The sequence below is a fragment of the Amblyomma americanum genome, chromosome 7, assembly GCF_052857255.1.
Source record: "Amblyomma americanum isolate KBUSLIRL-KWMA chromosome 7, ASM5285725v1, whole genome shotgun sequence".
Lineage (NCBI taxonomy): Eukaryota > Metazoa > Arthropoda > Arachnida > Ixodida > Ixodidae > Amblyomma > Amblyomma americanum.
In genome coordinates, this window is record NC_135503.1 from 49,607,659 (window position 1) to 49,620,051 (window position 12,393).

At 46.8% G+C, this 12,393-nt stretch overlaps 1 protein-coding gene across 2 annotated transcripts in view; it reads right to left on the minus strand.

The window, feature by feature from the left end:
- Nucleotides 1-12,393, minus strand: part of LOC144099077 (metabotropic glutamate receptor 5-like) — a 411,956-nt gene that overhangs the window by 154,962 nt on the left and 244,601 nt on the right. For both annotated transcript variants that reach the window (XM_077632161.1, XM_077632160.1), the window contains 2 exons: nt 7,952-8,260; nt 1,089-1,278 (listed from right to left, as the gene is read on the minus strand). In XM_077632161.1, coding sequence (XP_077488287.1) covers nt 1,089-1,278; nt 7,952-8,260 — 499 coding nt within the window. The remainder of the gene's footprint in view (nt 1-1,088; nt 1,279-7,951; nt 8,261-12,393) is intronic.

Genomic DNA, 12,393 nt, shown 5'->3' on the forward strand with positions numbered 1-12,393 from the left:
AATATCTAGCTTTGTAAATATGCCCGTGTGCTGAGCAAAGCACCTAAACGATAATTAACAATTTCCGCAGTCAAGTAACTGCAATTAAAACATCACAGCAGCTTTCCAGCAGGGCATGCAGTGGCGTGATTGTGAGTTGAGAAGATACAAATAATAGAATAGCATCTAATAAATACTAATCGAAGGAGACGTGGCGATTTGGTAAAAATGGAAGTACCTATAAGAGAATAAAAGGTATCCGGTGTCGCTAGCAGTTGTCAAACACAAACTACGCCGTAATATAATAAATAAAGATAGACATCAGAATAAAGTATGCTATGATGAGGGACCACGGGATACGAATATATAAGAGCAGTCAATAAGGGCACCAAATCGCTATCGCGAGTCAAGACCCGTGTTGCATAAGGAACGTAAAAGCTTCCGAGTTTCCTGGACACCTTTTCAGATCTACGGCCAAGCGCCCCAGTGCCATGTCCTCCTATAACAGCCTGTATCTCGAAACGCGCAGAGGAAGCGGCTACCATTTTACGTAGCCTACCACGGGCCCGCGACTGAAGGGGATGGGTTTGGGCCTACAACTTCTTTCATAATCTTAAACATTAGCAGCGGCGCTGAAAAACCAGAAATGTAGTGAAACACCTAATAACAATTATGTGAACTAGTTTTATATTACCACAATCTAATATGTGCAGAGTCTTAGCCCCTTGAAGACCTTAATTTTTCCAACTACAAGAGCTTTCAAAGAGCGAATGGCAGCAACAAGTGCTGTCCCGCGCCTTTCTCGCAGCTATCTATATTAAATTACCACGAGATCGCTACCCAGGGATACCGCGTCCTTTCGCTTAAGTTCTCGACGTCACTCAAAGCGATGATACCATTGTCGTTTACGCGCAGCTATCATGCACGTGGTTGCATGACAAGTGCGCGCAGTGCACACTGGTCATGGAAGATGAGTGTCCTAAACGTACGCCTCGTTCAGGACGCCCAGGATACAGAAATGGGCGAGAAACCGCTAATCCGTCACTTCGTCATCGCCATCAACTAAGGACCAGCTACTCCTATAACAAAGAGGGGCGAGAGGGACTTACCTTCAGTGTTGACGGTCGAGATGTATGTCCAGTTGTACATGAGCAGCGTGTCGACCATCATCTGCGACTGGTACTGGTCGGAAGGCACCACGCGCAGAAAGTACTTGAAAAATTGCTTGTTGCTCAGCTGCCGCGATGTGGCCGAGTAGCCGATCTGCGGGATGTTGAACAGCTGCAGCAGGTTCTGAACCTGGAACAAGAACGGGGTGGAGGAGGGGGAGAAGAAACAGTTCGAATCATCACGTGGCCAAAAGTCAAACGTAGCGTGAAATCGTCACAAGCCGCAGCGGGAACCGATCGGCATTTATTTGTTTTTTATTTGCAGATACTGCCAATATCATCCGGGATTATTGCAGGAAAGGCACTATAAGTTTCACAGGTACATTAACACATTCAAAGAGGCCAGGTTTGGCAACATTTAAGTATAATTAGGGGGATGTAGCGGACTGATTAGCAGAAAGTAAACTTTAGTTTACAGGGTTCAACGTCCCAAAGCGACTCGGGCTACGAGGAACGCCGTAGGGAAGGGCTCCGGAAATTTCGACCCCCTGAGGTTCTTTAACGTGCACTGACGTCGCACAGTACACGGGCCTCTAGAATTTTGCCTCCATCGAAATTCGACCGCCGCGGCCGGGATTGAACCCGCGGTTTTCGGGTCAGCAGCCGAGCATCATAGCCACTGAGTCACCACGGCGGTCCAGAGAAAGTGAGGCATAAAAGAGACAATAGGTTTGAAGATATACATATTCATATTAGTTACAATTTGGACAAAATTAGGTCACTGACAAAACTACTCAAAAGAAAGAAAAGACAAGCAACATTGACATTATATAATGATGTTTCCTGCATTTTGATCAGGTAGAGATGCTGCTCGTTAGCGTTCCCTCGAACACCGCCATACTATGCAGAAAAAATTATCCACATCTTTCTCAGAATCTTTGCAGTAAAAAGAAAAAAGAAACAGACAACGAAGGCCTGTCCGGGAAAATTGATGTACCAGCTTAGCGTACTAGAACGGTTTGTAGTCGGATCAACTACAGTAACCGAGAGAACTTGCAGTCTGGCTCGACATCTGCTTCCATCCTGATCTCCTTACTTGGCCTGGCGTTTAGGTTGGCTTTGCGCGCACAGTGGCTACAAGGTTGGGCAGCTAGCAGATGATTATTAGCAGAGGCCATCTCAGGATCATAGCTTAGTTGGTATAACGACAGTCTCGGAAGGCCGGTCTGTCCGGGCTCTATCCCTGGACCAGGAAAAGTTTTTCAACAAGACAATTCGGAGCAAGCTGCGGAGCTTTCCTCTCCATCGGTATGGAAGCTCCGAGGTTGATGAAACGAGTAATTACTTATGCAAATGAAACGTATACTTCACAACCTTAGGAAATTTCTCTAAATTAATTAGAGGAGCATCTTTTGCCCTTTTTCTCTAGCGTGCGGGGTTCTGACCATGCTGTGTTTCTCGCTGCTTAACACCAACATTTTCGTCTCCCTTTCACACGCACCGGGCCTAGCATGAGCTCACCTCGAGTGTTCATAGTCTCTCTGGCGCGCCGTTAGTATCTGAATTCTGAGGTCGAAGGTTCGCTGACTGGCTTGGCCAGCAGTGCAAGACTTCTTTTGATTTGTTATCACATTAGGGTCGATGACAAACTGCAAAAAGAGCTTGTTCTCGGTGACATTACCTGAAAACGTTTCGTAATTATGAAGAAAAAATAATGAAAATAGAAGAAACCAGCCATGCTTTTGTTTCTTCCCTCGGGTTCGTCTTTATCCATAAGATTGGAGCCTTGCAACAAAGAATGATAGAAACAAAACTCGTTGCCCTGTTACTGGGACGAAAGAAAATGGGGACCGCATAAAAAAACACAAGAGAATTTGTCTACATGTGGACGGAGTCGAAACGCAAGAACTCTCGCGTCCTGGGATAAATGTAAACGTTAAAGAACTGCGAGCGGCCTAAGTAAATCCTGGGTTTTCTATTACGGCGCGTCCTCCATTCATCTCTTCGTATTTCGAGCATGAGGATACATTAGTTACTCGTTTTATTTCACCGCTTAGTGAGGCGCGTGTAAATAACACGCACTCAGAGTGCCAAATCCTGCAGCACAGCGAAAAGTATGAAGAAAAGAAGGACACGCAAGATCTGCCTTAAGGGTATGAAGAGACAGCGTCAATGGGCTAATCGCTACTTCGTTCATAATTAGTACTATTACTAATTAAACACACTCACTAGCATATATCAGTAGGCATACCTGACCCCGTCATGCATAGAAAGGCACACAAGGCCTCCTTTTAACCTATTCGAACGAACGTGCTTCAGTGGGCAGAGGTAGCGTGTCTCACTCGCAACCCGAGGGTCGTGGGTTCGATTGACCCAGTTTTCATAAGAGCGTAATTAGTTTACTTTTCATCCTGATATGTCATAACCACATTTCAGTCATGCGAGCCTACCTCAAAGTCACAATTTCACTCGAGTTTTAATCCTTTTATTCTTCAGCTCAACGTGTGAGGTCACAACTTTCTCGGCCAATCCTGAATTACTGTGTTCACGCGCACGACTTTTCCTCCAAAAGTCCACTCTTGCGCCGTCGCGTTAAAAATATACCGAAGGTCGGTACTAATGTCTCGAGAAGAGGAGCGCTTGCGACGCCAAGGCCCGCAGGCGATCCTCCTAGTCCGAATAATACCAACTACTCCAGGAGAAAGGCAGAGGGCTCCGGAAATAGAGCAAGGTAATTTCAACGTCATCTATGTAGATAATGTGCTCTGCATCTGCCCGGGTCTCCTGAGAGCTTGGAGAGTGACGTGTTTCAGGCCGTCCGATGGTGCAGAGCAATAGAGCGGTGGACAGAATTTTAGTCCGTGCTTTGTGGCTGAAGCTGCTTAGATTAGTGGTAAGTAACAGTTAACAGCCAGGTTCAGACCGACCTTGCGCAATAAAGGGAAATCGGTAAGTTCGCGCAAGGTTCGGCGTTGGCATTTTGCTAAGGTATCACGAAAGCATAAGCTGGACACTGCTCTGGAGCGCCTGAGAAGACTTGAGCCGCTCTTAAATATGCCCGCCGCGGTGGTTCAGAAGTTAGGGCGCCCGGCTACTGCGCCGTAGTTTCCGGGTTTGAACCCGACCGCGGCGGCCACGTTCCGACAGACCTGTACTCTTCCCACCCCTCAGCTTCTATCCCACTTCCGCCCAGGTTCCCCACAGTGCAGTCTCTGCGAAGAATCGCACGCTACCCTGCACGACATCCTCTTTGGCTGCCCTGGCGATCCTCCACTGCAGAGACAACCCGCTATCGGAACATGGGAGGAATGGGAGACCTTCCTTGCTGTCGCAGGACCTGGACACACAACTTCTCTGTGTGAACCGGGGTGCCAGTGCCGTGGTCCTACGTGGCCTGGACACATGCGCATAATGTGAGGGCTGTGTGGTGGTCCTGAAACCTTAAAGAGTCCAAACTCGCTTGCCTAATAAAGTTTTCGATCAATGCATGGGGGCGAAACACAAAAGGCGCCCGTGTTCTGTGCGATATTAGAGCATATTAAAGATCCCCAGGTAGTAGAAATTATTCCGGAGACCTCCAATACGGCACCTCTTTCTCCCATTCTTCTTTCACTTCCTCCTTTATTCCTTGCCTTGCGGCGCGGTTCGGGTGTCCGTCGAGATGTGAGACAGATACTGCGCCATTTCCTTTCCCCCAAAACCAATTTTCAATTTTCTCATAATCATCCGTACCGGTGTTAACTGACAGATGACGCGCCGGTTCAATACGTAACTGTTGTGGCATGAAGTTAAGCTATGGTTATGAATTTATTGCCTCAGCGTCCCCGCCAAAAAGCGGGTTCTCAGCGACCAGAAGGTATAAAAGGAGAGCCAAAATTGAGTCGGTAACACTGCGCTTGGTTAAAAGAAAAACAGCAATCCTTAAGTTTGGCCACATCAACCCTTTTAAATAGAGCTAATAACTAAACAGCCTTCATATTCGCAAAAAGCTGCCATTGCAGTTGTAAAACCGCATCTCTCCGCTTCTCTCTGATTTTTTTTTTTGCGCTTCGCGAGTAAAATTAGCTCATCACGTGACAATTTTTACTTGTTGAATTGATTCTTCATTTTATCATGGTCCATTTTCCTGATCTTGTCCCGTTCTACAAAAAAAAAATGGTTGGGTTTTAACGTAGGTAAACCGAGTAGACGTGTGAGAACATGCGTTCATTCTCCGCCTGTTCTTTCTGGCATCGGAATGTGCACGAAACCCCGTTTAATTCTCGCTGTTCTTCTTCACACGCTCTCTCCACTCGGCGGCAGCTGGCGCGAGCCCTCCTCCCATTGGCTACAGCTGACGCGGCGCTCCTCCGAACTAACCCGAGCTTACCCTAGTTATTCCGAGGCTTCAAACAGGATTCTTGGTTGGATTTGACCTTGAGAAGAAGTGCTTTCTCACTAAAACATTCTGCCGCAAAACAGGAGTTGCCGTTTCCGTCAACAGAGCCTGCGTGGCCTGCTTACTGACGGCTGAAAACGAAAATAACGCTCGACATTTAAAACACTCGGATCAGAAGGTTATACTTGCTGAATGACGATGCTTTCTGAACCACTGGGCAGTTTTCCATCACGAACTGCAGGTCAATTCCATTAGCGAAAACGATGGCGCTCAAACGTTTGTGTCCCGCCACAAAGTGATCCGCGGGGCAAGATGTCGCTCGGTAATAATTTAATAGATTTCATGCCTGTTTCATCATAATTTCATGATATAAACTGCATTCCCTCTACAATATGCAGGCACAACATTGTTAAAGAAAAACTTAAAGAATTTGAAATTCTGCGATTACGGCAATTTTCTATTACCATAATTTAGCTCGGCATTCAAAGGAGTCGGGACGTCAACCGTTCCTTCAATGTGAACAAAGCTGCGCCCATACACTGCGTATGTTGACTAATGAATACGTTCTCGACTCCTTTGGAATAATAACAAAGAAGCTGAAATTGACACGTGAACTCGAGAACCCTGTCAGGCGCATTTCGTAAGGCAGCCTGGCAGGTCATAATCGAGGATTCGTAGTCGGATTGACGGGCTGGTTGCGAGAATAAGGGCGGCGTCGGGTTGCGTTGCGAAATTAAGTGCGCATTATGAAACTCAGCCGTGCATTTACGGGGGTCTGGGGAGTGATGCAGCAGAAAATTTTGAGAATATGAATTCCGGCTTCGATCCTGCGAGAAGCATTACCTAACACTGTTTGGCAGCCAAAAGAGAAAATGCTTCAGCTGTTCTGACTGAAGATTTTTCTGAACATGCAATGGAGGACGACATCAACGCTCGTGGGCACATTATTCTCGCAAATTTCATAATCTCATCGTCTGAATTGACTCTCCCCCGCTCCCTACTACGTGTTAGGTAGAGTCCATTGCAACGCCCTACCATTGGCTATCTGTTTCCACACTAAATGTCCCATCCATGTCCATTTCCCCGTATTGGTTTCAGCTAGCATGTAATTAACTCTTAATTATACCTTTACCCGCGCTGATCCCCGTCTGTCAGTGCTACTACAATCATTTTCCTTTTCAATCCTTGGCGGATGTCACTCAGTATTCGATAAGTGCAGGGTCTACAAAAAGAGCATTCATCGTACAACAAGCGAAATTATCGAAGGCCTTTAGATATAACCCTGGGTGATCAGTTTGCTAGCACGTCTTTCCTTGCTGTATCGATGTATCGAAGAAACGGTTCATGCTCTTTCACACGAAAGCGTGTAGTGGGTACCACAGTTTTGTAGCTTTATCTTTGCGCACTGTAATACAAAATTCTAATCCGCTGCGTTCGTTGTTCCTCCTGTGTGTATTTAGTCAATAAACGTGGTTGGAAGTCAGCGCCGAATGCGTCTCATTCTGCGTCTCTCCTCGTCCATAGCGCTGTTTCAACCGCTCGATTTACTTTTAAGGGTACCGCAGCAGTGGCCTAGTGGTTCGAGTATCCGCCTCGCATGCGGAGGGTGCGGGGTTCGAATTCCAGCACCGCCGATTGACCACCGCTGATACAATAAGTACAAGCTTTCTTCTGGCCTAATGACGGGCTTTTTTAGGACGAAATCTTCTTTCTTTCGGCCGCTACCTTTTCCTTAGGGGAGAAAGGTAGTGCTCCCGGCTCCCAACGCAGAGTTTCTCGATTCGATTTCCGGCTCCGGAGCAGTAGCTTTTTTATTCGGTAGTTTCGTAATAAAAGAGTATACGCACTCCTGCAGAGGGCGCACTCTTTGAAGGAATGCGGCGATTTTGGAAAAAGAAGTCGATTACGGGACAAGCGCATAGTTCATCGAAAGGCGTTCCCAACAATCCTTTAGTTCTTCCAAGTTTTCCAAATTTTAAAAACTGATGCGGGTATTGCTTACTGTGGGATTCACTGCTCTCACTAAATAAGGAGAGCAACAGTAATAGTTAATAAGTCAACTACTCAAAATTCGTTGGAGGCACTTAGATATCTCTTAACTTCAGGAAGGGGAAAGTGGCGAAAGCCGTTTGGGACTCATTGCACTGATTTGAATTTGCCGCGCTTATTATAGATGCTGCGAAATTATAGACATTTGGGTGATCTTAAGGTCACGTGACCTTAATATCACGTGGCATCACAAGGTCACGTGACCCAGGTGGCGATGTAACGGACGGACGGTCACCGCGAGTATGAGCCATTAAAGGCTATCGCCTTAATACTAGTTTACCAATCTACTAGTAGCACGTGCTAGCTGCATACTACTGCGCCACACCGCTTAAATTCCTATGCGCTAGAAGACAGCTTTCTATTTAGGGTGTGAGGTGCACCCGGGGCAAGATCAACGACAGGCGTCCACACGGGTAGGGAGGGACTCGCCCCGTACCTGTATGGTGACGGCCGACGAGCCGGGCCCGATGACGCCCACCAGGTTCTTGACGCGGCGCGCGGGCCCCTTGGGGCAGACGGCGGGCAGCTCGGTGACGTTGGCGCCGCCCCCGCCGCTGGTCTCCTGGGCGCTGATGGCGTCCCGGATGAACTCGATGCTCTGCTCGAGTGCCGTCGGCGAATACCAGCACGAGTCGCGGATCTCGATGCCCAGCGTCACGTTGGGCAGCAGCGTGTCGCTGCGGTTGATGTCGTCGATGGTCTGCAGCGAGGCCTCCACGCGCTGGATGCCGTAGTGCTCGCGGACCTGCATCGCCGCCACCACGAAACTTAAGCTCCGCCTTGAGGGTTGTGACGCGATAGCGTCATGGGTTAAATAATGCCCATATACGCAGAAGGTCAATCTCTACTTCACATTCATATATTCCTGGGAGTCCCCATACCCCTCCTGGCGCAGTGGTGTAGCGGTTAAGCGATGCGGCACTGCCCTGTGACGGCAGGTGCTGCCAGCGGTGGGGGCTTGCGCGACTCACGTTGGTCTTTTCGAGCAACCAATCATTAACTTGGCTGCCACCTGCTACGGCGGGCGCATATTGAGAGAGAGAGAGAGAGCCGGCCTTTACTAAGGAAATAGAGAGGATGAGCCGGCGCAGTTGGCGAATGCGGACATCTTCGTCCGCGTCTCTATTCCGGGATGCCGCAAGATCCCGGCGTGCGAGGGCAGCTTGTGCCGTCGCGCTCGAGCAGGAAGGTCTCCCAAGCCCCTTTAGTGGGGGTATGGTTGGGAAGGAAAGTGGGGACTGTGTCGACAGGCCCACACCATGTAGGATAGAGATCAGAGCTCGTCATGTGACCTGGGTGGCCCAACTGTCACCTAGGGTGCTTCACTGGGGATTTTTTCATGTATTTCTCGCTCACTGTCAACGACGCCGAGGAAATTGAAAATTGTTTTTTGGGCAAAGGAAATGGCGCAGTATCTGTCTCATATATCGGTGGACACCTGAACCGCGCCGTAAGGTAAGAGATAAAGGAGGGCGTGAAAGTAGAAAGGAAGAAAAAGGTGCCGTAGTGGAGGTCTCCTGAATAATTTCGTCCACCTCGGTGGTTTCTTTAACGTGCACTGACATCGCACAGCACACGGGCGCCTTATCGTTTTGCCTCCATAAAAACGCTGCCGCCCCGTTCGGGTTCGAAACCGCGTGCTCCGGATCAGTAGCCGAGCGCTCTAACCACGCCGACAATGCCGGAGCCGGATTTTCTGTGACATCAGCTCCTTAACGATGTCGCGTAAAAGAAAAACGCGCATGTGAGCTACACATAGCATTCGTTGACTTTTTAAAATTGACAGCCTAACCTGAAATTACGGAGTAACGGCCAAAATCTATTGATGGTGCCGTGCCGCCACGAGGGTATGAATCAATAATGAGAGTACAAACAGGTGCGCCTGGATCTACATAACACGTGTCAGGATAAGCTTAAGGGCATGGCTTAGGAATGCATTGTATTAGTCGTACTCGTGCTATCCGTTCCATAGGGTTCTGTATTGTCGCAAAATTTTTTACAACGTTTTGTTTCTATTATTTATTTTCGCAGCGTAATTGTCCAGCGTTACCAGACAAAGGACTTCCAAGTCCAAATGAGACACAGGCAGCACTTCGTGCGGGAGTTTTCCTCGCTGTTGGTTCATGTTTTGGTGGTCATTGGTCTGTCCCTTCAGGTTAAGTTGTCTACAACTGTATATTGGCTTTTTTTTTCTGTCTCGCTATGCATTTTGCTCCTGTAAGCTTCCTATATCTACATTCAACATGGTTTTATGTAGCGCAGACTTCATGCTTATTTTCTGCTTAATAATAATATTAAAGATAACAATTAAGAAAATTTATTTCCTTCTCAATGAGATCGAATAAACAGTCTATAAAATCTGTAACAATCTGTAAGATTTCACCAAAGAGATTATGGAGACCCTAGAGTCGTCATGAATGGAACCGATTAAAAACAACAGACTGGTTAAACGTGAAATATTGCGCGTTGGTTACAGTGGTAGTCATACAATGAGCTTCCATAATTTAGGAGCGCTAAGAGAAGCTGCAAGATTAAGAATGGTTCAGTAATCATGGCGCCGCTGCGGTGGCTCAGTGGTAATGGCGTCCGGCTGCCGACCCAAAAGACGCGGGTTCGATCCCGGCTGCGGTGGTCGAATTTCGATGGGGGGCGAAATTCTAGAGGCCCGTGTACTGTGCGATGTCAGCGCACGTAAAAGAACCCCAGGTGGTCGAAATTATCCGGAGCCCTTCACTACGGCATCCCTCATAGCCTGAGTCACTTTGGGACTTTAAACTCCAATAAAACCGGATCAACTAAATAATCACGGCGAATGAATTTGTTACACAATGCAAAATAAAATGATAGAGGACGAAACAGGAAACTTGTGTTCAGCGTGTTAGAGCTCTTTTATCTTATATAATATTCGTTAATTGTTAGCGTAAGATCTGCATCCTTATACCATATCTGCTGGCCCGGGCCCGCTGTTGCTTCAACATATGCAGGGCAACTAATGACGTTCGTATGAGTTACAGAAGAGAGGAAAAAAAATAACACCGAGACGCCAAATTACCGGTAGTAGAGAAGGCAGTGCGGCAAGTAATTTTACGTTATTTGACGGCAAGGTGTTTTATTATCTGCCTGAGCGCATGTCTGATCTTTTAATCCAGTGACAGGCCCCGCGAAAAGGCAGGTGCAGTAGGCAGCACAGTAGGAAGATCCTTTTTTCTGCAGTCTAAAGCGCGCTAGTCATCATAGCTTTATATTATTAATACTGGGCCGCACATGCAACACTGCAAACGCGCGGCACTCGGGAAAACTTTTACGCTAAATGAGTTGCTACATTAAGCGATTATTGAGCTGCCGCCTTTTCCAGTTCCGCCACTCTGAAAAAAAGTTTAATTAAGCTGCAAGCAGTATTTAATTAAATGCGAAAGTAGTTCGTCTCGGGCGCAAATTCCTTGCACCTGTCGAGCTCCCTGGTTTTAGCGCCAGCGCTGTAAAGCAAGAGGTACGATTTTCCGGAGTGCAAAGCTCTATAAGGCTTTAAAAACGTACCGGTCGCCATCTGCAGGCGTTCTTTGCAGTTCATTGTGCGCGGCCTGTAAGCTCGTTCACGCATTAATCATGCGCCAGTTTCACTAGCTCGCTACCAAGCTTAGCGGCCCGTCAAAAGCCGTTCTCGCTGAACGAAGGACAGAGGGTTATTTTTCTTGCAGTATCTTGTATTTATAATTCTTTTCCGCCGATTCTCTTCGTGGACTGAGTAAAGTCTGTTTTTTTGTATTCTAGACAAGGAAGAAATAATATATTATTCGCAACACTCAGCTTTTCGATCGAGTACGCACAAAAGAGAGCACTGATTGAGTTCGCGTAAAAGCTTTAACATAGTAGGCTGAGCTTAGTAGGACACTTCCGTTAAACACTGTGCACCTGTTAGGCGTTGAAAAAAATTTTGATGTTTTTTGTTATGGCAGAAAGGCCCCTTAAAATAAGTGCTTCCACGGCAGATTCAGCGCTTATTTTATTAAAACTACATGAAAGCGCAAAAACAATTATTATTAATCAGCATTCTTTTGCTCCATAGATTTTAGGAAGCGTCTAATGTGACTTTTTACTATCTGCGACGTGTATGCCCACCAACGTTTCACGGAGATAAAAATATTCGATGCACAGCTGAAAACGCTGTGGTCAGATGACGGAAATAAAATTAACGGTTGGCAATGTTGTTTTCCTTTTCACCTCCAGGCTTTGTCAAGGGTTATGCTGCTAGCACTATGGAATCTTCTAAAATGGACAGCCTTCGAGCGAATTCCACAAAATTTGGCACTAATCGTTAAAATGTGCAGGCAAAGCTGCCTCACACGTGCAGCGACCGTTTTCGTATCATGAGAAAAAAAAGGAATGAAAAGCAGAAACTGTTGTTTTTTGTTACCCCGCCTTTTTTTTTTATTCATAACTTCCGCCTCCTAAATCTCCCCTTGGGTGGCCGCGCTATAGACGAAGAATATGTGAAACTACGCAAGAAGTAAAACACAGCAGAGTGCACAAAAACGTATTGTGATGCACTGAAAGAGTCCCATTCACGTAAAGTATGTCCTTGGAAAACTGGCACTCTTGTGCTCGTCAATCGTGATAATAAATTACAATATACCAGAAGGGCCAGAAGTTAACCATAGATCAATTGCACATACAAAAGGCTTTGAGATTTCGAACGTTTCAAGTTTCCGCAGGACATAAACACTATTAAACGTATAGAGTTTAAAATCTCATCACAACTATAAAATTCAGTAAGTTAACTCTGCAAACACAGAGGCTTTATGTTCACGTGTCCGAATAATGGAGATGAGACGCATTTTCCGATTGTATTCCAGACTTAACACTACTGGTCACAACGCC